The following is a 27,997-nucleotide window of genomic DNA, read 5'->3' on the forward strand; positions in this document are numbered from 1 at the left end:
ATTTCTTCTGCCACTTCAGGCAATAATTCATCTCTTAACTCTGGCAGAAGACAGGCGATTTTATGGGAACCACAAATCAAGGCACTGTGTGTTTTAACGGCTGACAGGATTAGGGTTTTTTTTAATAAGATTTCTTCTTTGATTAAATAGTTTTATTTTGAAAAGGCAAGTGAAGAGAACGATCATATTTGCAGCGAAACAGATAGGTAGTCACAGTGAGTCCTACAATAATATTTGACAGTTGAGCACTTTTTTGCATGTGTTGCAAGAATAGCTGGCGTACAGGAAAAAAAAGAAAGCAGAGAAATGTACAGTAAGCCATAGAAAACAGGAGAAAAATTATGTTACAGAAAATACAAGTCAGAGGAAATATCTGGACTGCCAGAGAACTGTCATCATGCAGTAATGGCATCAGTCTACAAGCGTCTGCAGCACTGTTATACCAGTAGGTGTAACAGTGACCCAGTTAGGCCAGATGACGATAGGAAACCATACCTTGGAAAGGCCCCTTTAAAAATAGAGAGGTTTGTGTTGCACAGGCCTATTCTGGAGTTCTTGGGATGTCAAGCAGCAAAGCAGGCTCTCCCTGGCTCCCGGGCTCCAACAACATGCCAGAGGGTGGCTGAAGCAAAATTAAGGTATACAGAAGGGAAGACTGGAGCAAATAATAATAATAATAATTAAAAAAAAAAAAGTCTTCTGGAAAAACAGAGGTTTATACATGGCCTTCCTGAGGATCTGCCCGTTAGTGCAAATCAAGAAGTCGTCGGGGCTTTAAACCACACAGCTTGCAATAGCGAGGCTTAAGCCTCTGAGAACAGTCTGGACTACGGCTGGCACCCAGAGCAGTCAGGGGAAGGCACCCTGGAAAAGCAGTTAGCTGTCAGCCAGCCCAGCACAAACTGCGAAGCACACAGACACTGTCGAGATGATAGAAAATCCAAAATACACCATAGAGAAAGGCAGAGGGGATGCTGAGCCAGAGGGCCACCAAAACAACTACTGGAGCAGGCAGGAGGTGGGAAAGATCAGACATCTGCAGAATAGCACGTGGCTTTGGAAAGTGCCTGCACACAGAGTCTGGACAAGGAGGACAACAGGGCCACCAAAAGCTGAGCTGCAGCAGGAGTAGAATGCCTGCCAGCCTGAAACACAAGCCAGGCTATCAACCCCTTTTCTCTGTTGTTGCCCTGCAAAGATACCCAAGCCAAGGAGGTACCGAGACCCGTCAGATACAGCAGCCAACAGGCAAAAGGAGGAGACGAAAAGCTCTGATGAAGCTCACCAAAGACAGACATGAACTATATTGGGAAAAGGGGAACCCTGAGCGGGCTGGAAAGAAGTTCTTTGCTACTAACACCTCAAAAGACACTACATTAAGAGGTGGAATTGTCCACAGGTAAAAATCAGGGAATTGCAGATTAAAATCCTTCCCTTCCTGGTACGTAGGGGCAGACTCCTGGTAGCAGCAGTAGTACTAGCCTATGGTTATCTGTAACATATAGTCTAGACAGAAAGGTATGGGAGGGAATACAAGTGATTTACTTTGCCTATAGGTCCAACCTACCAAATTATGTCCACTACCTTTGCTTTGAAGAAGCCCTCTACAAAGAGAAGAAACTGCAGAGCTTTACCATAGGAGGAAGGACACAAGCCACTGTATGTTTTCTTTTTGTTATTCCTCCCTTCTCACCACGTGCCTTTGCGGTTACCGTTTGCTCAGTGGCAGTATTCCTAGTGAGCGCTGGCAGCAGCGTAGATCGGGAGGGTTATTCCCACAAAGATTTATTCTGAAAGAAACTATCCCCCATGCTGGAGTTGTCTTGTCCCATTCCACACACACAAGTTATGCATGTTCAGCATACTTCCTCAGCAAACTAAAGTCTGCAAATTTTTCCACCAAAACAGGTACTAAGGCACCAGATGTTATCATGCAGCAGGGTCAGGAGAACTCGGTGCTTTGATCCATCTCGCCAATCTAGATCCCACTGCAACGCGCCATGCTTCATAACGCCTTCCTCCCCACACCTCACATCCCATTTTCTGCTTGGTCACACACCATGCTCCTGCATCCCCTCTCCGCTTGCTTAGTTGGGGACCCAATTATCAATGCATGAAATGGTTAGGCGACTTGTCAACCTAACCCAAGAGACCCAACTAGTAAAAGAGAACTAACCAAAAGCTTTGAAGACAGACAGACGTGTAAGAGAGATCACAGCGTTGCTTACCCAACCTTTCTCCTGGGATCAGAGAGTACAGTTGTGAAACATATCAGAATTCTGTTTTCTTCTTTCCTTCCCTAAGTTTGTGTCTGAGGGCTTAATTTTTATTGGGATGGTGTTGCAAACAAGCCAGCCAGGGGCTTCAGGAAATGTCTCTGTCCCTGATCCTTCACAAGTGAGTCCAAACATTCTCCAGTTGGTCTTTGGAAATTATCTGAAGCAAGGGGGCTCTAACTCTGATGTGGACATGGTTAAAAGCTGCGAGAAGCTCCGTAGGCTGGAATGGCACTTACAGGCTTAACGTATTTACATTAATCAAGATTCAATCAAAGGCTTATTGGCACTCTCAGTCTGTGTGCCTGCATTACAAATAGCGATAGAGATTTCTGGGAAGGTTTAGTCAAGGCCATAGCATAACTTGCAGCTACAGTACAAAAATACATAAACCATATAAGGTTACATACTTCATTAAATGTTAGCAATATGCTTAAAACTAAAACTATGGCATGCACTTTATATACAATTTTGATTGTCTATAATCCGTGTCAACACAGCTGTGCTACAGACCTCCTAAGTCACTGTTAGCAAGTCCATCTGCTTCACTGAACTGCGTCTAGTTTTCAAATAATGGCAATTTCTTTAACATTTTATGATTCCTGACTGTGAAAACTGCCTCTTGCGTGAGCCAGTGTCAAAATCTGACTAATGTTGCAAACTGTGTGGTGCAATGTGATTTTGTTGGCAGCTGGAGAAACATAAAAATGTTAAGACACTTCGCAAAAGTTTCAAAAAGGAGTCACTGAATAAATCTTTTAATCTCAAGTAGCACGTACTTCATTACATCAGCATTTTTCAAGGAATGTTCCTATTGTCAATGAAAATTAGCTCCAAGAATCTGAAAGCATGAGGACTTAACAAGGGAACCAAAATCCCAGAATTATGGCTTTAGTGTCAAGCATTCTGTAAAAAAACAGACGTCTGAAAAGCTGGTTCTTCCGCCTTACAAACACAAGCCTTTACCACCCCAACAAGACCACTGCAGATAATCTTTACAGGAAGATTTCTGATAGTTCTCAGTTAGGGAAATATCATCACACCCGTCTGTTTTCCTATGTACTATATCCACAGAAACGACAGGACTAGGTTTGCGGTTTTAGCTTCCAGGCTAGACTCCCGACACACTCTACAACAACAAGTGTTTATAATGATGCTCAGGTCTTTTGTGTTTTCCTCAACAATAGCCACTACCCAAGCTATTAAGGAGATGTGACTATACGAAAACTCGGAAGAGCTAGTGATGAGTTGTTTCAGAGCAGAAGGAACACAAATACCAAATTCTTAAACCAAAATAATTTTTCATAACTTAATGACCAACAAGCACACTGGCCAATTTCATCCCCCCTCCCTGACTTCATTCAAACATTACCATTTGCTTTCAGAACAGTCTAGCAAATCTCCAATCAAACCCAGTTTTCCCAAGGATAGAGAAAAGCCGTAGCGGAACATTGCATAGAAGCAGGTTGCAACTTGCCTTATAGAAAAGTCAGCATTTCTCCATACCAACAAGATCTTTAAATAACTAGGTCACATACGACAAGAGGCCACGTAGCTGCCACCTCTTAGAAGTACCTTTTGTATCACAAACTAAACAAGGAATCCAACGCGTTTGCGGACTCAGCAATGGCCAGGGACGTTTGTCCTGCGTGACAGACAGGCACCAGCCAGCGGTGCTCTCAGAGATGGTCTGTTGCAGGAGTTACCATGTGCTTTTTGGATTTCACTCTGTTCCTTACAGGAAGCCTAGGCAATTCTACCTTCAGTGGACATCTCAGTTATTATTTCAAGTAAAATGAATAATATCTGGACAGCACTCTGCTCAAGCGAGAGAACCAAGAAAAGCGATGCAAATGAGTCAGCAGCTAGGGCTAGCTCATAAGGGGATGTTACAGTTTACATCTGAGACCAGCGTCATGCACGCATGGAGGTCTGTCGTCCTGTGCCACATGCATAGTGGGCTGATCGTTACTAAAAAGCCCTTTCTCCTTGCCAAGGACTAACCTTCAGGGTGACGTAAGTTCTCCTTTTGGTGTGAAGGCCAAGACAATGCTACAAGATCTTCACAGCTTGGGAAGAGGCACCATCACCCACAGAGCATCTCTGGGGAAAGGGTGCTTCGGTCACCTCTCCACTCTCCCTATTTCCTTGTCCTAAGGAGAAAGACTTCATTACTTCATCCCTTCATGCAAAACAACACCCCCCACCCACAGCCCTTCACTCTTCTCCTTGGGAAAAGAGGGGGCAGAGCAGCAGCCCTCTTCTCTCCTCCACCCACCTGACTCATCGCAGGGAGACATCCCAGCTTGCAAGCTGTGCTGCGACCAGCCTTGTGCTCAGAGCAGGAGAGCAGAGGTAGCTACTCGTGCTTGCTTCCCGGCACAGCTGTCAGGTGTGCCGACACAGCCCTTCACTGCATCTGCTCCGTCACACCCTAACTGCTTCCCTGAATGGACACAGAGACAAGCCAGACCATTAAAAAGGGATCATTCAGGGGATTTAAATGTCCTCTTCTGCTCTTCCCCTTTCTCCACCCTCCTCCCATGGGAATAAATCCATCTATAATTTCCCCCACGCTGATGCTTTGGATACCCAAGGCAAACATCTCCTCGTCAGTTGGGAAGATCCCTGTGTGGGTGCTACCACATGCGGGGAAAACATCAAGCATCCAAATCCATTGCAGACCGTAAAGCCACCTCACCAACAGGCTTTCACAGTTCTCAGAAAGGCGATGTACTTGGAGTAACTGGAAAGACCTTGACCTGGATGCAACGGCCCAGTGGTACTGCTCAGGCTGGGATCAGAGAGAGGCAGAGGCAGCGCTCCAAGAGGACTGTGCTGCAAGCCAAGATACACACTGAGACTTGGGACCTGTTTTAATTATTGTTTCATTTCTTTCACTGCTCAGGAACATGTAACAAGCTGAAATGTGCGTTATGCCTGTAAACATTTACTTTCTTTTGGTCTTGTGCAATGCTATGTCTCATTCTCTTGGATGGTGCCTGGAATGCAGGAATAGCCATAACACACCAGCCAAGTGACTGTCGACTCAACCGTCCGTCTCCGACAGTGACCAGCACAAGCTGCTTCGAAGGAAGTTGCTAGAAACCCCACATCAGGCAATTGTGAATTAGGTTGCCTCTGAGGGAAGTTTCTCCTTTCTGCAATTTACGTTTGACTCGCACCCTAAAAATCAAGAAAGCCTGCCTGGCCATCCAGTAATTGTACTTTTCCCATGCCAATTCACACACTTGGGGTGCTTCCACTCGCGCATCTGCCAGCTTCTTTCAGTGGTGCACTACACAGGGCTGCACAGGTTAATAGTGTGCAGAGGACCAGGACCTTGCACAGGCAGACACGTGGGGCTGCGCCTGCCGCAAGCCCGATGGCACACGCAGACACGGAGATCCGAGTCAGTCTCAGCGCACTCTGCAGATCACAGATGCGCCCTGGCCCTGGGTACCCGCAGCCTGCACACACCAGGCGTTTGGGGAGCCTGCCCCTCTCGCTTGCAAGAACGGTTGTTTTTGAACAGCGCAAGAGAAGGGGCATGCACACCATCAACAACTTGTGATCTTCTCCAGGCCTTCGGCAGAGAAATTATCTCGCAATTTGGCAAACCTCACCAGATGCACAAGAGGCCAGCTGGGGCCACAGTGAAGAGTCGGCTAGTCCGGGCGCACGCTGGCCTCCCCCAGCCCTCCAGCAAGGCTGGCTGCCTCGTGCTGAAAAGGAAGGGAACCTTTGCCCCTTCTTCTCGGTCCGAAGGAGCATCTGCAGGACTGAAACCAATCAAAGCCAGCTGTGAAAAATGAAGGGGGGAAGGCAGGGAAACACTGATTATTATGACTAGGAAAAACGCTATTAAAAAAAATGAAGAAAAGGAAAAAACTGATCCCATATGGGAGGCAAATGAAATACAAATTCAAAACAGGCCATTACGCAGTGTCTGTTGTAAGGCTCCCGCGCTGGGGGCTGCATTCACGTGTCAAGAGGCAGTGCCCCTGGGAGCTCTGGAGACACCCCTCCGCTCTGCGGTGGGGTTAGTGTTATCTTGGAGCATCCTGGGCTGCGACCGGCACTGGGGCCGTTGATTAGACAGCCTCTGCAGACTGACCAAGAAGTCATTCAACTCCCCCGCAGATGCACACACAGAATAACCTCAAGTCTGCCAGACCTAATCATTCCATCAGCCTTTTTCTGCCTCAGCCGCTAACTCCAGACAATTTCGCTGCTGGCCCCTCACTCCTTCCGAGACAAGTTATTGCCCTCCTCCACCCACACAGGGTCACCCACACGGCTGCCCTTTCATCATTCTCCTTCTCACTGCACGCTTCCCCCTCTTCAACAGATCATCTCCATCACCTGCTCCATCTGCCTACCCAACATGTGCCCTTCAAGCTGTTCCTGAGCTACAGCCAAGCCCCTACAGCCAGGCTCTCTGGGGCAAAACGCCTTCAGCAATGAGGAGGCTCTTGAGGTGCAGGTAGTAAGCGCAGTCCGAACTCAGCCCACCCAGTAGCAGCAACACTGTGAGGCTCACTCACCATATTACTCGACCAACAGGATGGACAGACTGCTCTCTTTTCCTTCACAGCTGTTTCTTCCACTGCTGTTGAAGCACGAGGAGAGTCAGTGCAATGGGGGCTCGTTTCTTTGGTGATGGTGGTGGTGGTGATCATTCATCCACAGAAGGAAAATCTGGCAGACAGCAGCATGACTTCCCATGTCTGTGGGCTGTGCTCCCCAGAGATAGAAGACTCTCCAGATCTCAAGGGACAGATGGTTTAAGGGTGGATGGCTCAGTCCGCCCTGCTCCTGTAATTCTGTCAAAGACTCACAATATTTGGTTTTTTGTTGGGGGTTTTTTTCAGGAGCCCCCTGCCCATATGCAAGTCTCGGTGTCTATTTAAAAGACAAAGAAAGTAATTTCTTGCATACTGTAATGGAGAGAAAATGTACAAAAATCTGAACTTTAGAGTTCAAATCACAGAAAGATAAAAGAATGCCTTTAAGAAAATCCGCAGGACACCCTCCCATTATAAGCCAATCTCACATTTCTGGAGTCCAGCTCAGCTGTAGTAAAATCTCTGTATCTGCTAATGCGAGGGCAGGAGGCACGTCAGCCGTTCAGAGGAACAGCTCTACAGCTATCCCCAAGCCTGGCTTCTTCATCTACCCTGTGCCAGGGCCTGGGCAACTTGGACCTCCTTTTTGAGAGCCACCTCTCCAGTGTCTGGATATAGGGGAGAAGCAGGAAGAGAGGGGTCCCTGAAGACACTCCACTTCTCAGTACTAGAGCGTTCCACAACACAGCCAGGGCCACAGCCAAATGCATTAGACCGCAGCGCTCCCAGATCCTACCCAAGAGTCTTCATAATTCCTCTTCTCAAGCCAAGAAAAACAAGAGCAAGCAGAAAACAAATATAGTGGGTAAGCAGGAGTATTTGTCCCTTACTACAATGGCCTTAAGGAATCGGAGAGGTAGGGCTGATGAACCTTTAATTACTTGTGCAATAACGACCTCTGTTTCCAGCATTCCTTGGCAGGCAGGAAGTGGCTGGAGCAGTCAGGGACCTGTTGTGCTCTCCTCTCCACAGGCTGGAAATTGATATGAAGGCCCCTCACCCAGCTGGTCAAAGTTTCAAGACACGCTCCACACAGAGGTTGTTTACAACTATTAAAAGCAGTGAAAAGAAAATACAATAAAAATAAACAGCTCTCTTACTGAGGAGTTGTTACTGAACAGCATGGCTCTACAGCCAAGGTGTCCAAAGCTCCCTACTACTTTTTCCAGATAGTTAACAGGGTGATTAAAACATAGCAAATTACGAAACCAGCCTTCAACCTCAGTATATCAATATTCTGTACAGTGCGTCATACTCAACCATAAAGGGAATGGAGGGGGCACTTCTCCCTAAGGACCCCTAGATGTTAGCCAGGAAGACAAGTAAGGGCAGAGGAGAGTGATCATCCCTACATAATGCCTATGACACAAAACAAAGGCAGAAAGAGAGGTTAAGGAATTGACCCATGTTCAGCTGAGTCCAGTTAGGAAGTTCAGTTCACATTCCTCATTCCCAGGCGGCAGGAATGACCTTTTTTTTTTTTTTTTTTTTTTTTTGGGGGGGGGGGGGACGGGACGGGACGGGACAGGGGGGCAGGAAATCAAGATGTTCTGAGCTGACAGCTGGAGAATGCAGAAGGTGCTCTACCTTCCCACCGAGTCTAACACACAACTAGACCTACTGTGGCTGAGACAGCTGCCAGCCTTGCCAGCCTTCCCAAGCTCCAGCTTGGCTGGGACTATCCAGCATGACACAGGCTGATCCAGAGGTCAGAAAAAGAAACCCTGCAAGAGACAGCTCGCAGGCTATTTCGCTTCCTAAGGAAATAAGTCTCTTCCTATCCCCACCTCCATCTGGTGCAGTCAGCTTGCGCCTTGACGCATGTGGCACTGACAACTTCCCAAAAACTCTTGTTCTTTTAATATTACGATTAGCTCTTTGATATCTTGGTTATCCACAGAAACAGCCAGTGTGTGTCTGCATCCAGCAAAGTTCTTGGCCCTGCTATTTTGTGGCAAAGAATTGCACAACACTAATCTAACCCAACATTGAGTGAAAATATTTCTGTGTCAGTTTCTATCTTGCCCTCCTTTTTTGTTTCACTGACAGCCCGCACCCACGTATATCATAAAGGGAGGTACTTCTGCAGAGGCCATCTCTAATCATGTTGCCTCTCACTCCTCACTCATCTACAATTAATATTTACAGGCTTTTCAATCTCTTTTCACAAGAGGTCTTTTGTAGTATCCCTAACTACAATCACAGCTGGCTCCTGGACTCCCTCTCCTCTTGGAGGCCAAGTGGCCAAAACAATATGGTGTGCCCCAGTATTTAAGGGATCCTTTACAACACAGAAAGATGTCCCAGGATTGCTGAGCAGCTTCCCTGTCAGTTAAAACAGGAAACATGGAGATAAAAGGAGTCAACTCCCGCTGCCAATTGAAATGTCTCTGTTCTGCTGTGCATTAGGGCAGGACAGAAGAACCGACTTGGGTTGGAAAACGGCCGCTTCAAACACAAGACTGAGGCTATAGGGAGACCCATCAGTCCTGTCCTTTCTCACCAAAAAGGGTAGGAGAACTCCAAATGGCAGGACGCCACATAGCTCTAAAGGCTGCTCCAACTGAACTACCCACTGCCTTCTTCAGCCCCTCCCTCACACCACAGCGTGCTCACTGCTCTTGCTGCCCAGAACCCAGAAGAATGCGTGTGAAAGTATCCCCAGGGATGTGCCCATCTGTTAATCTAAAGACATTCACCCTCCTTGCGCAGCACCCTTAGTTTTCTCCCCACTGTTCTTTTCTAGTTGTCTCAGCATCATAAGACACAAGGAAGGTCCAGCTGGACAAAGCTGCCTCATCCACTGAGACACCAGCAAGCGGGTCTCCACCTTCCCTCCTCCAGCTGGACCTCTGGTCAGGTTGCAACCACTAGTAAGCCCAGCTGGGGAAAACTGAAGCATTCAGAAGTTGTTTAGGTCATCTAAAGCAACAAAGATCAGCAGCAGTAGGCTGCCACACAACTCTGGAAAAGCCCCCTTTAAAAACACTAAATCCCTGGAACAAAGGGCTGCAGTGGCTCACCCATGAGAGTACCTTAATGGCACAGACAAACCCAGCTCAAGCTTCCAGGCCAGTTCAGCCAGAAGGGTTAACAGGGAGGTGGTGGTAGAGAGCAGCACCACCCCAGCACTGACCAGGAGAGGTCCCAGGACAGAGCGGTGGGCACTGTGGTGTTAAGACAGCTACTCAGAGCTTCAACATCAAGTCTTAGGGCTCCTCAGGCCTCCTCACACTCACCCTGTAGAGGATGTGCCTGATCAGCCCCTAACAGCAGGACCCATCTTTGAAGTCCATGGCCCAGCTACGTGTGCATAAGCAGTAGCAACATCAGGCCCAACATGAATTGGGCAAAAAAACAAAAGAAACAGCCCACAAACTCTTCCAGCTCTGTTTCAAAAGGCTTGGAAGTTCCTCCCCTAGCCCCTTCCATAAAAGCTTCGCATGCAGAGCAGCGCCTCTTGGGTCCCTCATTCTCTTGAGCAAAGTAAACAGACCTCCCGTGCAGCAACAAATGAACAACAAACAGAGGGGGAAGAAAAAAAAATCTTGCTGCCAACTTGGAGATTTTTTTTCCGGCATGTTTAATTTAAAAAAAAAATAAAAAAAATTGTGCAAACTATGCCCCAAGGGTGACCCTGCACAAAGCTTTCTGGCAGCTCCAGTGTCCTCCATTCCCCCCTCACACCACCACAGACACCCCATCTTTCCCCATGCTCTTCCCCTGATACACACGCACACATACGGAGCCCTAAGAATCCTGGCACCCAGACGGCTTTTTCTTTTTCAAGCATGCCAAAACAAGCTAAGCTCCTAAATCCCTTTCAGAATCTGGCCTTGTGTGGAAATGTGTTTGCCTCCATCCTAAGTTTATTTTCTTTTGTTTTCAGGTTTGTTAGCCCAAGGGTAAATGTTGTTGCTAGCGCCAGTTTTGGGGTTGGGGTTTTTTTTGTTGGTTGGGTTTTTTGTTTTTTGTTTGGTTTTTTTTTTGTATTTATCTTTCAATCAAGTGTTCCTCCTTGCAAGGATAAACAGGATGTTTAGAGACTCTGGGTATGACGACCAGTCTTTGACAGCTGTTGTGACACACCACACACTAGGTTTGCCATGTGTGCAAGCACTGGCAGAGCTCGATCTGCAGCAGGCTCTCTTCGTTTGAGGAGATGGACTACACGACCTAAGAGGCCTTCACCAGCATTATGTTTCCAGCACAGGCTTACGGGAAATGCACCACACAATCCAGAATAGCTCCCTGGCCTTTCCCTCCACTTATATCACCTGCCCACCCCAAAGCCAGTTTTCTTTCTAGTCGGCTCATTTCTCTTGCTTAGCTACACTAAGCTATGCTTTGTCTCTGAGAAATTTTTATTTTCCAGGTACATACAGACAGACAATGGTCAAAATACTTCTAAACCACACTGATTCAACAGAGGGAGTTTCCCAAGCCTTTTTTTAGGAAAGGAAGTTTTCCAAGCCTTGAATCACTGACATTGGTCTGATTCCTAAACCAAAAACTTTGGAAAATGAAATGTTGATAGCACTAAAAGACAGATCCCAAGCAAAATCTACCCAACTAGAATATCATGTGTGGCCTCAAGATGCTCTCTGAAGTCCCAGTCACCACAGAAGAAAATGCAGTGCCTAATTCTGCACTGCGCAAATTCTCCAAAATTTTAATCATTTTTCATTTGCAGCATTTACTAACCTTTACTGCCTTCAGCTGTTAAGAGACTGATAATTAGTCTTGGTCTGTAACTAAAACAAATTAGTTTTGCACCAGGCCCTAGTTACTGTGTTCTCAGGCCGCAGAGTGACACATCTGCACTCTGCAAGCTGGGTGTGCCCACAACAGCAGCCCACACTTTGATAAGCCGCACTATATACAAGAGCTAAATTCTGTCAAAACAGCCATAAATCACTGTAAAAGAAATGGCTTAGCCAGGATGTCATCCTAGCTAGTCTAAAACCTTTTGCATTTAAAGAAAATAATATTTATAAAAACTACCTCTCCTCTCTACAAACACAATTCCTAACCAGCAACGCTCAGTTTTCCCCATTACACCCACTTTAAGGAATTCACAGGACAGATGACGACGTGTTGCTGACTTTCCTGCTGTTTGGGCCCAGCTTATACAAGGCCCAAAGTACTTCGTCTTGCAATGCCTGTCAAGTTCAAGCCCTGAATTCCATTCCAGGTTAACATTCAACCACAAGCTTCTGGCCTACGCACAGAAACTACGGCATGAAATTTTATGGTCTGTGTTATTCAGGAGGTCAAAAGAGATTATCACAATGTTCCTTTTTAGCCACGGTACCTATGAGCCTTGGCATATAAGCCATCCTGGAAAGCCATTCTCAGACAACTGTTTTAAATTGGACTCCGAGCAGTCCTTGAACTCTACTTCAGAAGAAAGCAGCATTGTCAAGATAACGGTTTTACAGCTTTCAGTCCTCCTAGCAAAAATAGTGCTTGCTTTGTGTACCTTGCCCTGTTTCACACACTAAGCAGACGTCCTCTATCCACCCCCTTACTGCTCTCTGCAAGCCGCTCCACAAACACGCCAGAGCTGAAGAAGCATCAGTCTGTCCTACAAGCTGAAAATTCAAATAAGTAAAATAATTTTCCTGAAGTAAAAAAAAACCAACAACAACAACTTTGATGTAATTGAGATAACCAGGATGGAGTAGGAATTTCCCCACCACAAAGACATTTTCCCCAGCAAGATGGCCTTGGGAAAAAAAAGCAAATTTTTCCTACAGCTCCATTCACTCAGAAGTGCTAATGGCAGTGGGTCAACGGTGGATCACATCGCTGAATACACCTTTCTGTCACCAGATGCGTAATTTGGGGGTCCCAGCACAGGAGCAGGTATCAGAAACTCTGGATTACCCATTCTCAGGGATGTTCAGCCATGAAAGCGAGCCATCTACCCTCCCTGTGACTTGGCTTTCCTTTGCACGGAGCAGGAATATTCGCTTAATGGATTAGCATATACCTTTTCTGCAATCCACCTTAAGGTTGTACTTACTTCTTTCCTATGATTTATTTTATTTAGCCTTTTCTCTTCTAACCACCAGTAACCTGACAAACAGGGAATTACGGCCAGGATTGTAAAACTGGCCAATGATGTGCAGGCCATGCTTAATCTTTGACATAGTGGGGCTAACAGAAGATGAAGCTACCAGAGCTTCGTGTCTAACCACATATCAGCAGAGCGGCACCATGTGCCTTCCTACTTCAAGCAAACTGCAAAGACAAACATTTGCACTCTCCGAGGTCACCTAGCAAGGCTCAGGTGACAAGTGGTGACAAGACACAGTAATATTGTCACCTGCAGACACCCACACATTCTTATGTGATCCGCTTCAACCAACAAGGATCCTGCCCCTAGCACCCAACCACGCATGACCTACTACACAAAACTCATTTCGAAGCTATAATGTTAGCAGAGCCACGTACAGAGTCACTTCGCTGCCTCGGCAGTTCATTCTGGTTTGTTTTAAAAAATAATAAATACAAGCAAACAAAAAAGCAATCGCATGTTCCCTCTGAAGTGTACTGGTATTGCTGGGACAATGCTCATCACAGCCGGCTGCCTTTCCCCACCAGAGCGGCCGACGCAGTCGATTGCGCATCCGCTGACTGTTCCAGCACATTACTCTCTTTGGGGGGTTGCACACATTCAGAGGGGAATGAAACTGTGTTCAACATCTCCTCTGCACGTCAGAAAAGCCAGCAGCTGCAGAGCTGCGCACGCCAAGTGCAGGATGTGGCTTCTCCTGCACCACAGTGAACATCAGCCTCTTCAACCAAGTCATTACTTTGGTCCTTGGAGAAGTTATTCACACGTATACCCAGATCCTTGGCCCACAGGTATGGCTGCTGACCTAGCCAAGGACAGCTCGACACCTCTGATCGCAGGGCTAGATGTGACCTCTTAGATGTGACCTCATAGGATCTGCGGATCCCTTCCATCATCCAAAAAAAAATCAGGATGTGCTGGAAGGAGCACAATTTATTGAATAAAACTACAGAATTCTAAGTCCTCGTCCTAGTTTCACCACTCATTTGCTATACTTCTCTCTGGTACATGATACAATCTCTGCCTTCATATTCAAGGATCATCTTCCTCTCTTACCTTCTAGCCTACATGTACAGTTTGGGGGATGGGATTTGTGAAGCACGAGATTATATTAAACACCGGCACTTCCTCAGAAACGCTGACCAACAAGAGACTGAAGAAGACTCAGTATCTTTTTAATCCCACTTCCAGGGCAATCAGGAGCATTAAAACAAAGTAACGGTGGGTCAGGGGCTTTTTTTTTTTTTTCATCTTACCTTAGTTTTACAGGAATACTATTTTAGAGGTAGCTGGTAACATTGCTCTCGTTAGCAACTTGAGTATCTGCCAGAATGTGGTTGCAGCAATTTCATATAGATACAGGTATAGTCACCTATTTCTTCCCTTTTGTGCCACTCCAGACAGAAACCTGTTTTGAACATAAGCTATAAATTAATCACCCATGGAGAAATCACAGAGTACCAAAGCATGGTAGACCTAGCCAGGGGCTTTTGCTACTCATTTAGCCTAGAGCTTATTTGGGACTGCAAATGAACTCCTCCTTGGGTTCTCAATGCCAGTACAGAAGCTGGTGACTCTTAACCTCTCCTGTTACCACTCTGCAACCGGGAAGGCAGAGAGGCTGACGGTTAATCTCTCTCTCACTCTTACGCATAACACATGGAATACAGCCTCATTTATCCAGAACTATCACATACCTGACTGTTTGCTTACTCAAGGCTGACCAACCAGTTAGGAAGATGTACGGCAGCACTAGATGAATTCTTTTCATTTTACCTTCACCATGGTGAAGAAGATGGAGTTACCTATACTGGAGGTGACCACAAAGGAAAGTGAAGAAAAAGTAGCAAACTCTGTAATATTATAGTGTAGGAACAAAGCTCCAGCCCCAATATGGACCAGCTCCACAATGAGCCAAGTTTGAGAAACAGCCCCTTTAAAAAAATACACTTAAAAAAGGAGGGAGGGGGAGGCTGTGTACAGCAGAGGAGCGACCCCATGCCTAGATAAATTCAGTCATCCTGCTTTTAAACTGCAGGCCAGCTCCTGATTTAACCTGGAGTTTCGCATGTCACTACAAAACTCTGGAAGTGTTGGCTTCGCAGATATGCCAGACGTATGAACTGTTTTCAGTTAAGTCGGTATTTTTCCACATCTACTATTCTAACTCTTCTGGCAGGCTGGGAGTCGCAAATCCTCCCTTATCTCCCTCCTCTCTGAGAGCATCTCTCTGTTTAAGCACCAGCTAACTTAGATCACGCACGATCCCCCTTGGAAACTGGACAAAGAAGGGTGTGGGAGAGTCACTGGGGTTGTAAGCAATAAACCACAGAAGGAGATGGACTGTCGTGCAGAAGAAAAGTAGCAGGGGGAAAGAGGTAACTAATGAACAGAAGGGGGTGCGTAAAACCCTACTTGGACTGCCTCTCTGGGGAACAGCTGTTTCCCTGTAAACATCTTGCTAGCTATCCAAACAAGAAGTTCAGACACAGAACAATAAAGGAGAGCACTCCAGTAGAAGTGTTCGAGGCATGGGCTCATTCACTACCCTGCCAGTTGCTCCAAGTGGCAGAAATCAAAAGCTGGGGAAACACTAGCTGTACGTTAAACCCTGCATGTGCTGGTGTTGTAGCCAACAGCCTGAAGAAGCACATCCTTCTCTATCTGTGATGAAGCGCTTCCTAGCCCTCCTTTTCTCCTGCCATTTCTGACACAACAGCAGAGCACATTACTTGACAAAGGAAAAGAGGAAATATCCTCATCAGAGCACAGAGGAACAGCCACAGAGCCAAGAAATGAAAAACCTGAACGTGGCAGCTCGGAAGGCCTAGAAAAGTTCTACCACTGCCCTGGCATCAGCAACTTGGAAGCAGAGGGAGCTGCACCAGAAAAAGTAAAAAGACTCTTTTTATTAGTCCTGAGCACAAAACAGCCTACACTGGCAGAAGTGTTTCTACGCCAATACAACTGTGTCCACACAGGACTCTTGCCAGCACTGCAAGGTACCTGCGAGCAGGGGAAGGAATACTAGCACAGCCCTGCCAGTAAACATTCCTAGGGCAGGCTGGCCGCAGAAGGCAACTACCTGTGTCGCACAACAGCAAGCAGAGACTGCGCACCACCTCTGTCTGCTCCTTGATGCTTCTGGGGATCAAACGCTCGTGTGCCCGGTCACAAGTCTGTCCTATAAACCCCGACTCCAAAATGCCACACAACCGTTAAAGGCGTGCAATCCGACCACATGCATGTTTCCGTGAAAGGAGGGGCCACCTGCAAGGAAGGCAACGCACAGGATAGTAGGACACAGTAACTGACAGTAAGGGAACCCTATGTCCTGAGCCTATAAACCAATTAGCTACACTTTCAAGTCCACTTTCGACTGACCTATCTTGACATTTATACATTCTATTTGATGCAAACTACACTTATCCTGGGAAATGAAATACCTCCTAGTTCTACACAAAACAACCCGCAGAAGCAGGAAGAAGGTAAGCACAATGCCACTCTCACAGTCAACACAAGCAATTCCACATTTTAGAAATTGCCCACAAGTTCATAGGAAAGACCTGATGCAGTCAGATTTGTTTTACCTTTTTATTTCTTTAGGGCCATTTTGTTGTTGCCGAGCACAAACAGCCAGGAAAAAGACACGCTAGCAAGGGCTGCTCAAGAATAAACGTTCAGTCATTACAAGAAGGGAAGAGTGCAAGTTCTGCTGATCAAAATCCCTCTGAGCCTAAAGAAAGGCAGCTGGCTTGTTGCATCAAAGTCCAAACCAGTCAGGGACTCCACCTCGTCTGGGGTCACCTTTCTGCCTCTGCTCCTCTCTCTCCATATATTTATCCTTGAGGTCTTCAAGAGAGCGAGTTTCTGTGTCTTGTTCTTTCTCTGGAAATAGGTTGGGAAACTGAAAGGTTTGTCCTCGGCCCTAAAGAGAAAACAAATGGTCAGAGAAACATTCCAGCCCTTCTGCAGTAGCTATGATGCATATACTTACAACGAAAGACCACCCTGAAGTTTCAGCCAGTGCAAAATGGTACCTCTTAACCTCAGAAGATCTCTTTCCACCCCTCTCCCAAAGATACACATATATCCCTCCCACCCCAAAGCCAACTTTCAGCCTCTCTTTTTTGCACACTAATTAATAAGACACTGACAAGGTTGGTTGGTTTTGTTATTATTTTTTTTTTTTTTTTACAGATGAACGGTCAGGAGAAGGACACCTCTTCAAAGACTTTGAACCACCTCAGAGATGTTGGACGAGTCATACAGTAAAAGCAAGATGAGCAAAATAAGTGATCAAGTGATTTTGTTAAAGTACCACCACTGGGGAAATACATAGCGGAGCAGCATTCATTATGTTAACACTCAGGATATGAGTAGTGGTTATAGTTGCTTAGATCTCTGCTAAGGATAAGAGAGAACAGTCCAAGAAGCTGTTATTGTAGGGTGTAAAGTTGGAACACAGAGTAACAGATACCAGAGGTCTCTTATCAACAGGAATAAAGAATACAGTGTAAAACAATTATGGTGGGAACAATCTGTCTAATACATCACTAATGAGATTAAAGTGATTACATCTACATCAGTCATTCTGCCTAACAGACAAGTCATCTTAGTGAAACATCATCATCAGATCTACGCCTCTCACTTGGAAAATAAACATTTGCTTGCTCTCTGGTTTTTATCTAACAGCAGGAAAGGATTATTCTGTGGAAACGTGCTATCCCATTAGCATTACCTATTTACTTTCTAGTGGTGTTTGCACTAAGCACAACTTCATTAAACTCAGCAATATTAGTCCTTCCATTTTGTAAGGGAATTTGCGTAATAAAATTCATATCTGATAGTTCTAAAATTACTCTCCAAAATATTTACAAACATTACCATACATTAATTTCTTTGGCAGAGTACTGCATAAAGACATCTCAGCAAAAGCACTGAATTACTTCAGATGGAAAACGGTTTCGGTGTTCTGATGTTGGGGTTGTGGGTTTTTTTTCAGATCAGCCATTCTTTACATTTGTGCAACAAATACAATCAAACAAGAGGCCCAGTTATGAAACGGTTCCACAAAGGTCATGAAAGGAGTGTTCCACAACATGGCTACCTATACCACATTTTGGGATCAGAAATGTGACATAATTAAATCAAAAAAAAAAACATCACCATGTCCCTGACCCAGCTGAATGTGTGCTATGTTTCATTCAGTCGTATACACTCAACCTGGTAATTTACAGGTGTGAAAGAATTTAAACCTCAAGCATACACTCTGGAAAGAAAAAACATGACTTATCCCAGTTGAGCTTATCCAGACTGGAATCTAGGAAATATCAACTCATACCCAGCAATGCTCCGGTTGTTTTTGTAGTGCATACTTCTTGGGGGTTTCCTAAGAGCCTGACCATACTACAAAAACAAGGGAGCTGCTGTGTACATTGCTCTTTCCTTGATTCTAGCCTGGAAAAGATCAACTAGAACAAATCGAGGTTCACCCTTCAACACCGTACACTCTGGGATTTCAACTCTTTTGTGCCTTTGAATCACCAACAGGTATACTTACAGTAGCTGTCCTATGACAATTAAAGCACAGTTCCATTTCAAGGCAGAGAAACCGGCCTTATCAACGCCCTTGAGCAGTCCCAAAGCCATAGCCTACTGCAACTCTTCCTGTCGTAGGATCAGCAGCAAGCACCCTCGAGGCCAAGCGCAGCCCAAGATTTTAGCACACTGAATCATTTGAAGAAGAATTTGTTTATATGACGAAAAAAATACTGTGTTTTAACTGCACTGTGAGCGGGTCACGCAGCCCTGTGGTACCTATTGAACAGATGGGGCCAATTCTAAGGACTTGTCTGCCCTGGAGAGGAAGCCATTTTAGCTAAACAAGTCAAAAAACAATTCAGGCTAACATGGTAGGCATACCACCTACACTGAAAACTTGAGAACTATTTATATTGGTAACAGTGTAGTAAGGGACTGTTCTTGTTATGCAGCACTTCCATTCTGGTATGCTTCCAGGACCAATGTACTTCCCTTATTGGAGAATGAAGGAAAGCTGTCCCTAAAGCATACTAACAACATCCATGGTAATTCACTAAGCATTGCAAAACAGTTATTATTTCAAAAAGAGGGGAGAAAAAACAAAAAAACAACAAAAAAAAAAAAAAAAGAAAAAGATACGCACAGAGGCTGTAACAAAACCAGACAAACCTTTCAGCTCTTTATCAAAGTGCTCACAGTTCCCATTTCAAGGCTGGTGAAAGTCAAATATTGAGCTGAAAATGTCAATCTGTATCTCGAGTCTTTTAATAAATCAAAATCAGCAGAGACAAGTTGGCTCTTTCCAGCTCTTGTTTTGTGAAGAAATTCTGATTTTGGCTGGCAGCCAGACACAATTTGAAACAGCCAAGACATTACACCCTGAGAACTGAAGGTTGATAAATCTTAAGTAACAATACTATGCAGTAATACTGCACTGTAAGACTCTGGAGCGATGAAAGCTGTATGAAAAATAGCTGTTGTGCATGCTCAGTAGCTAGTTTTCAGAAGACGCCTGTATCTTGGGTATTTCAAAATTTCAGAAATACCAAAAGGCATCAACTTACATAAAGGATTTTGAGACTGTCCAGGCATATTTACATTCAGTGCATCTTCCCCTCGATGCCAGACACTACTGAGGTTCAAGCTCATAAGCCACCTTCTTAAACAAATGCCTAACAAAGGAATGGGGTGATCGTCACTCCTTTATGCAGTGCTGCTTTTTCTTACATTTCCTCTTTGTAAAAGTTTTCCCTTCTATACAGCAACCAGTTGACAACCATATGATAAATGCGCCCTCGGAATGAAATCCTAATGGAAATAAACCAAACAACTAAATTTCTACTAAGTTCATCAGGGTTTTATCTGGTTTGCAAACTGCTAGAACATGAAATGGGCATATTCACCAGAAAGCAAAATTTTGCCTTATTCATAGACTTTACATTTGTTCACTGTTTTATCTTTTGCAAGCCATTTAAGCAAGGCCATCCTTTTAATAACTGAATTATTGAAATGCATGTAAGCTGAAATAAGCTCTAAGAATGTTAGGGTTTGGTTCTCCTTTAGGACTTCTGCCAGCACAATTACCTTAGTCAGAAGTATAGAGAAAGAGGGAGAAAATAAGAACACATTCCTACCTGACATAGCCATGTTAAAGAAGAAAATCCTCTAAAAAAGACAGACACTGGCAGAAAAATAATTTTGCTTGGATAATTTAGTCTGTCTTGGAACTGGATGCTGCACTGCCAGCAAAAGAACTTTTCCACAAGTGTGAGGTGATACACTGATACTCTGAAATTTGTCAGGAGCAGCTCTACCACCACATGTTCTTATATCTAAGTGAGTACTTACAATGTTAAAAAAAAAAGAAGAAAAAAAAAAACACAAATAAGGCAACTCAGAGGGGCGGTATTGAAACACCTAAAAAGTAAAGGCAACATGATGATTTTACACATTGCTATTCTGAGAGACCTGCCTTCTTCCTACAAATACTAAGGTTATGGACAAAGTGAGGTGTGTGGTCCGGCGTTTAGATGACAGAAATGAGCCATTAAACTTCTGCTCCTTGCACAACTCTAATCCTCGCTTCAGCATTACCCAAATGTAAAACTGATTTATATGCAAGGCCTTATGAGGATTCATTTGTTAAATGCTAACATCCTTCAAGAGAAAAAAATGACCTAAGCATCAAACCCGTACTTTCCTCTTAGATTTCAAGCCTTTGTGTTACAAAGGGCAATAACATACCTTGCTCTCTGAGTCTGTAGAAGGAGTTATCACATCAAGCGGTACAAATTGCTTCCATTCATTTTAATGAGAGGTTAAGTGACCATAATTAGGCCTATGAAATGAAGTGTTAGCCTTTCTACTGCTGAGCCTCATGTCAGAAAATTGCTGGAAGGATTATCTGGCACAAACTCACTTACACTTCTCTGACCTTTGCGTCCCTTGAAAAGTTTAGGAATGGAAGGTCAGGACAGATATTACTGTGTAGAAATGAAGCAGCAAATACTGATCACGTAAACAACCGTGACATCTTCTGATTATTTAGATAACTGAAGCACTTACTACTGTCCTTCAGAATTAGGAGAAAAGTGATGCTTATAGTATCATTAACTGAAAAATGTTGGACTCCCAACAGCACAGGATTCAGTCCAGCAGTAGCAGCAAATGCAGCTAAGTTTAATAATCCAGTGAATTTCAACAGTTTTACTATTGCAGTGGTAACATCTGATGTTGAAACGTATAGTGAAACGGCACAGAAAGCAGCTTTGGAAATCCACACAGGAATGACACAGGGTACAGAGCATCCGCGTTTCCTCTGAACTCACTACATGTCCAAAGAAAACTGCTGTCCCATCTGATGTGCAAATGGGTTAATTACTATGAACGTACTGGACACTCTAAAGAGGGTTTGAGGAGAAAGCATTTGCAAAAATGTTCCCACCGGTGCCATCATTCATGCAGCTAAATAGGTGTTAGTCCTAATGTTGACAAGGTCAGACTCCTTTTTACAGCCATCTCCATTAGATTTCTCAAAACAGGTTTAATTAAAAATAGGTCTGGATTCCAGAGGCTTGTCTACAGTTGTGCTCCCACGGGTGCTAACACCTGTTGAGCTAAACCAGTGAGAACCCTGAAGGAGGAGGAGGGGATGCTGTTGTTTTTTTTTAATTTCCCTGATGTTGATGCAACTGTAAAAGTTTCTCACTGGATTTCTTTTCTTCTTTTTCTTTCTTTTTTTTTTTTTTTTTTTGTAATAACATTAGGATAATTATAACTGTACTGGAGTAAGGAGAAAGGTTGCTGTATCACATTCATTTTATCTACACTGCAAAGATATATACCTTTGTTTTTAAATAAGAAAATAAAGTGTTATTTTAAAAAAGTAGCATTTGATACCCAGGACTGTAAGTCTCTAACTTAAACCTTTCTCACCACATTCCAAAAGGGGAAAAAAAGGCAGGCGGGCTCCAGAATGGCAAGATATTGTTGATCCACAGCCTTCTATGATTTGAGGTATTTTTTTAGTGTGAAAATATTATGCTTGGACAGATCATGTATTTGTCCAGTTACCGCCTGAGAATAAAGTAAACAGCTCTGAATCTCCAAGAAATAGTATTTGGAAAAGAAAGGACAACAATTCTTACATGTGGAACAGCTGGGGCACTAATCTGACACCTAAGGGTATGCTGACTGTGACTTCATACACCCTCCACCTTTGAGACACTTGCAGTACGCTAATGGATATGTGCGTTGCGCTGGGACACATAAGGTGATGTTTCATGAAGCAGGGAAGTGTAACTGGTCATGAGAATATGCTCAATTTCATTCAGGTAAACCACACCGCAGCTGCTGCTCAGTCACACTGGAAAGAGCAATACTTCCACCTAGAGGGCAACAGACAGATCAACCCAAGACCTTCCAAAAACACATCCTTCTTTTTCCAGTCATAAGCAGTTTTAACTTGAAACTCGATTAATGAGAGAAAATACAGCTGGTAAACATGGTGGGAAAGCCCAGCTACTCTGATTCACGACAGAGGCAAACTAACTCTCATAAAAATAAGGATTTTACAGTGGTTACCAAAGACTTTCCTAAATTAGGCAGATATTAACAATGGATTGCATGGGGTCTGTTACGGCCTGAATCACACCATGAATGAGAATTAAGGCAAAACCTTCAGTTTCAGAAATGACATGGGGTTTCTGGCCTCACCCACTGTTTAAAGCTGGTGTGAACACAGAACTGGGAGCTCATTGTCTGAGACATCAGAGCTGGCGATGAAAAGTAAAGAACAAAAGGAAAAAGAGAAAGGAAAAAAAAAAAAGGACAGAAAAACAAAAATGTGAAAGGACTGCACAGACACCACCAACAACGAGAAAAAAAAAGAGAGCAAAGAGACCAGGAATGAGGTGAGAGGAAAATGCACAGACTAAGCTTCACTGACAAGAGTTTAGTAAATGGTCAGAATTCCCTCATTTGAGGTGAGATACAACACCAAAAGGTGGTCCCTCGATGTCGCTTACGGGACAGACTGAAAACATGGCATTCTTTAAAAACTTACGATGATACTACAGTACACCACAGTGCACTAAGGGCCACTTGCTGCCTCACGTACCAAGAGGAGCCCTCAGCCACACTGCCACAGGGCTCTGTGCATCGCCCAGCAGACAAAATGAGAGGCTGGAGGAATGACCAGTTACTGCTCTGCAACTGCCTCCAGTACCAAGCCAGCTTTGGGTGATCCTCCAGTCCAGCACAAAGCTACCCTTAAGGTAACGGCAACTATTCTAGGTTCAGAGATTTGATGTGAAATAAATGCACAAAGACACTGCCTTAAATGAGTGGCTTGCTCCACAGAGCAGCAGCATTTTGCTTCCCATTCCTTCCCCCGAGTATCTACGGGTTGTACCTCAACTCAGCAGACAAAAGAAACAAGACTGCATTAAATACAGTGAAACAAAATTCAAGAACTGACCACAGTTTGCTAAAGATCTGTATCTGCTTCAATCTTGGGAAACGAGTTTCTAAAAGCAAAGCCACTACCAAGAGGCCATGACAATGGAAAAGAGCCTGCAATTACCTACTAAGGAAAAGCACACAGAGAAAGCAACTTGTAAGGCACAACTTCATTCCTGGCATTCAATTCCTCAGCTGCCAATGCGTTCACACCTGCTCTCTCACAGACAAAAACCTAGCACCGACAATCCAGAAGGGAGAATTTGCCCACCAAGGCAGAGGCTCTTCCTTGAAAAAGGAATGTCTTTTTTAGCCATTGTAATGCAAAATCCTCACGAAGATGAGGTTGCCTTTCACTTCAGCATAGTAAAACAAGGCCAGTCCTCATCTAAATACAATTCTCTCTGTTAACGTTGTACTTTATACTGTTCTTTTAGAGATAAGGTCTGTCTAGAAAAACATGCTGCCCTCACTTTTGCTTCCATCCCCTTGCCAGAAGGGGCTTAAGAGAAAAACTTCTAAGCACGCTTAACCTTTGAAAAATTCAAAAAACCATCAGATTTCCCATTGTCTATGACTCTTTAGTTGTACCCCAAGTCTACATGAAGTCTTACGCAGTCTTTAAGATCATACAGTGTTCCCCCCACACTGAATCCTTGTCCCAGGATGGAGTAACACTGAGGTTGTTATGCCAACAGCAATTTTGAGCTTATGGTTTTACAACCATAAATAGCATCCCTTTAATGTAATTTTGGTATATGAAGGGGTTTTCTGTCACCGGTTGCATTTCTTTTTTACATAGAGACAGGTAAACCCAAGAGAAGTCTAAACTGTAATATGCTCCTGTTATGAAAGGAACTCCTAAGAACATGAAGGCCCTTTTCCACTGGGCAACCAACATGCATTTCAGAACCCACTTTAGCCACAAAGCACGCTTGTTAGACATGACTAAAACCTCTCCAGGGAATATGCCTTAAGTCTTCTCTGAAATCCAAAAAGCTTTAATAAGAAGTTCCCTACCCCTACAATACATTCTTTCACTTACTGGACATTTCAGCAATCAACCACACAAGTCGTGAACCTTCCAGCACAGACAGTACAAGGTCAGCACGAAACTCACTGGCAAAGGAGCACCATATGACATCAGACCATAACTTATATACAGACCTCAAACCAATACTGGAGTTGAAAACTAAACATCTGTTTGAATTTGATTTTTAGACTTAAGTCATTTAAGTCTCTTTATACATTCTGGAACGTACTGTCATTGTTAAGAGGACTGGCAGAAACATTCAGCCGCTTTGACAATTCACTGAACGATACTTGTAGCTTTGGCTGGTTAACAGTCCCTTCCTCTTTCCCCACAAGCATCCATGTTAACTCACCAGCTGTACGTAGGCAACCTTGTAATCCGGCTTCTTCACTCTATGATTCTTGTGATTCCTCTTGTTGTTAGCGCCTGCAGAAGTGAAGAGCATCCCGCTTTTTACTTCCCAAGACTTCCAAGTTTCCCAAAGCAAGGCCAAGCTGAAGCTGGGACTTCACTAGTTCTGGTTTATTGCTAAGAGGAATACTCGTTTCTTCAGTACCAGCACAGCATCACAATTACCAAAGTGTACTGAAACTGGCTGACACTACTCATGTGTGTCATCTACCTCATCTACATGTAGGGAACCTAGGCACCACCGGACTCAGGCTGCTGACAGCCATTGTGCCTTCACGTCACACACAAAGTTTGCAAGGAAGCATGGAGATAAGTCTTCTCAGTAGGGAGGACAGTTTTATCACTCCTGGCCCCCAACATCAGTCTTAGGAAGACATGGAGGAAACAACTACTAAACAGCTTCAAACTTGTAAATTTTTACTACCCAGCTAACGAGCTGGATCTACAGTTTATACACCAGGAAATTACACTCCACATCCAAACAAACCAAAGCATCTCAACGTTCTGCAAGTATGCTGGTCACAACCGAGTGGGAAGTTCAATTTATTCCCTTCATGTTAGGCAGACATTAAAGCTCTCAATCTGTTAGACATTCTAAACCCCTTTCCTCTTTTTATCCCTGAATATATGCATTGTACCATCACTTCCATTAGCAGTGGGGGACAAAATGGTTCTAAGGAGAAGCATAAATATTTTTCAGTGCTGTTTGGAACTGCATGTGTTTGGTATTTAAGACTATTTAATTCTGTTTTTCATAGAAGCATATTATAGATTATCTTTGTCTTCTTTTATATGTTCTGAGTTTTACAACCTTATTTTGAAGCTTTTTCTTTCATTCTCCATTTTTCACTTACAGCTCTTTTTTCCCAATCCCTTTAACATCACCCCTACCCTTACCATTGTAATCAACCATTACTTTCCTAAAGTCACTGCATGAAAAAAGAAAAATCCAGCCATCAAATATGTCCTAACCAACAAGTCGCTCCTGCCAGGTGACTGGAAAAGTAACTAACATGAAAATTACATTCCTGACTTTCCAAAGTGCAGTCAGAGAAGCTCTGGGAGAGGAAGCATTCATATGTAAAGGTGACATTATGTAAGTTTAGCTTATTTCAATTAGAGATGGGCCCGTCTGCTTCAAGTCAGAGCTCAGCATAACTTAAACTAGGAATGTTTTTTCTTTTTCCCTTGGGTTGGTTTTATGTTGGTTCTTTGGCGTTTGGTGGGGGCTTTTTTTGTAGGGGTGGCACAGGGGAGAAACACCATGAGCAGAAGCATACAAGCCTGCAGCAGAAGTATGGCAACAACAGGTGATGAAAAGCTGAAGATCTGTCAAGATGTTTTTCTGACATTATCTACTGGTCTAATAGAACATTTTCCTTTGCTCTACAAACTTTGCCTTCTGTTAGACCACAACACCACCTCTGTGTGCATGCCAGGTAATCTCAATTCACATATATTTTTTTTACAAAAAAAGGCTCTGGTTGAAATCAAGTTTAATTACTAATTTCACTATAACACATTAAGCAGTTCCTTCTGAAATGAGACACCCACCGGTCCTCAGAGAGAAACAGTACCAACTACAAAAGCATACAGCACAAACCAGATAACTGTAAAGACGATGAGGCTTTTCAAATTCAGATTTTTCTTTCTAAAACTAAGCTTATGTCTCAATCTAATCAAAGCATCCAAATATGAAGTGGTACACATTCATTTGAAGGGACAAATAAACAACTAAGCTGACAGACGTCACTAGCTAAGCCCTTGGAGCCAAAGTTTGTTTAAATCTAACGGATCTTTTGATAGGAAAGTCTATTCTGGCTGCGCAGGACTGCTGTACTCATTCCCGTGCATTACTCAACTGCACTTACCGTACTGTATCCTGGTCCTCACAGCAGCTACCGGCACATTGTATATTTTTTCAAGGTAATTCTTGATATCCACTTTTGTCATTCTAGGGAATGCAAAAACATTTTGGGGAGAAAAAGAAGGAAGAGTATAAATACTGACATAAAACAAAACAGAGCCCGAGTATTTATAGACTGGTTGATACTCTGGAATAGGCATGTCTTCTTCTGTAGCCCCAACAGACAAAACCCCATGTATATTCTGTATTCGGACAGCGTGGGTAGGCTTTCTCAGCGTCTGAGCCAAGAATCCTTTCTAATCTTCTGAATACCAATTTCCAATGCTTTTCAATACCTGTCCCAGCCTTGTGGGCTTTAGTGCGCGCAACCAGCCCAGTCAGGTTGAAAGAGTCCTGACAAATACCTGGCCATCACCTTGTTCCCCCGGACGCCCCTCGTACGCACCCCCTTCTTCCCAAGCCCAACCCGGGAGGGCTGCGCCTCACCGACCCCCAGCAAGCGGCGCCAGGCAAAGCTGGTAACTAACCCAGCGCCCCGGCCGCCCTCCGGAAGGTCTCCCTGATGCAGCAGGCGCTCCCCCCGGCCCGCAGCGCGCTACCCGGCACCTCCCCTTCCCACCCTGCGCTGACCGACCAGCCGCAGCCCGGAGGGAGGCGGCCAGAGCCGGCCGTGTGGCGCCCGGCCCGGGGCGCCGGCTGGGCGCGGCGGGGGCCCCTCTGCACCCCCGGGGCGGCGCTGGGCCCACCCGCGGCCGGGGGGGTGGGGTGGGGGGCTATGCCCTGCCGTGCCCGCACTCACTCCATGGAGACGCGGAACTGGACTGTGTCCTCCGGCTGCGGCACGCCGGGCCGCACCGCCAGCATGTAGAAGTTGGGCCGGAAGATCCGCAGCTGCGGCCCGCCCAGCTGGAACAGCGGGTACCTGCGGGGAGAGGACGACGCTGCCTGACCAGCACACCCCCGCAGCACCCCCAGGCCGGCCCGAGCCCGCCCGGCCGCCCCCCGCCGCCCAGCCCGGCCCGGCCCGGCCCGGCCCGCTCACACTGCCTTCCTGGCGCCCGTCGCCATGGCCTTGGCCCGGCCCGGAAGCGTCGCGGCGCCGAGAGCGGCTGCCGCTGGGGCGGTCACGGCAGCTCTCGCCCCCTGCTGGAGCGGAGGGGTTGTGCGGGGGGACCCGGCGGGGCCAGACCCCGTCAC

The 27,997-nt window shown here is 45.0% G+C and overlaps 1 protein-coding gene across 2 annotated transcripts; it reads right to left on the reverse strand.

Moving 5' to 3' along the window:
- Positions 1–685: 685 nt before the first annotated feature.
- Positions 686–27,955, reverse strand: MRPL23 (mitochondrial ribosomal protein L23). 2 transcript variants are annotated; one of them, XR_005106520.1, is made up of 10 exons: positions 27,843–27,955; positions 27,600–27,722; positions 26,805–26,887; positions 24,875–24,948; positions 16,577–16,914; positions 14,243–14,394; positions 6,824–7,953; positions 5,903–6,078; positions 4,555–4,722; positions 686–4,429 (listed from the first exon to the last, which is right to left on the reverse strand). XR_005106520.1 is itself a non-coding variant. In XM_037402580.1 (5 exons), exons 1-5 carry the CDS (start codon positions 27,866–27,868, stop codon positions 16,750–16,752), a joined length of 471 nt encoding a protein of 156 aa, XP_037258477.1. In that variant the 5' UTR covers positions 27,869–27,955; the 3' UTR covers positions 16,567–16,749. The 2 variants fall into 2 exon arrangements, 1 of the variants encoding a protein (XP_037258477.1); XM_037402580.1 differs by lacking the exons at positions 686–4,429; positions 4,555–4,722; positions 5,903–6,078; positions 6,824–7,953; positions 14,243–14,394 and having other exon boundaries at positions 16,567–16,914.
- Positions 27,956–27,997: the final 42 nt, after the last annotated feature.

The sequence above is a fragment of the Falco rusticolus genome, chromosome 10, assembly GCF_015220075.1.
Source record: "Falco rusticolus isolate bFalRus1 chromosome 10, bFalRus1.pri, whole genome shotgun sequence".
Classification (NCBI taxonomy): domain Eukaryota; kingdom Metazoa; phylum Chordata; class Aves; order Falconiformes; family Falconidae; genus Falco; species Falco rusticolus.

Bases quoted from the DNA above. Each gene is read 5' to 3' on its own strand.
- MRPL23 (XM_037402580.1), bottom strand. From the start codon at position 27,868: ATGGCGACGGGCGCCAGGAAGGCAGT. The intron at 24,949-26,804 runs GTAAGTGCAGTT...TCACTTCTGCAG, and splicing joins GAGGACCAGGATACAGTACG to GCGCTAACAACAAGAGGAAT. The intron at 16,915-24,874 runs GTGAGTTAACAT...TTTTCTCTTTAG, and splicing joins AGGTTGCCTACGTACAGCTG to GGCCGAGGACAAACCTTTCA.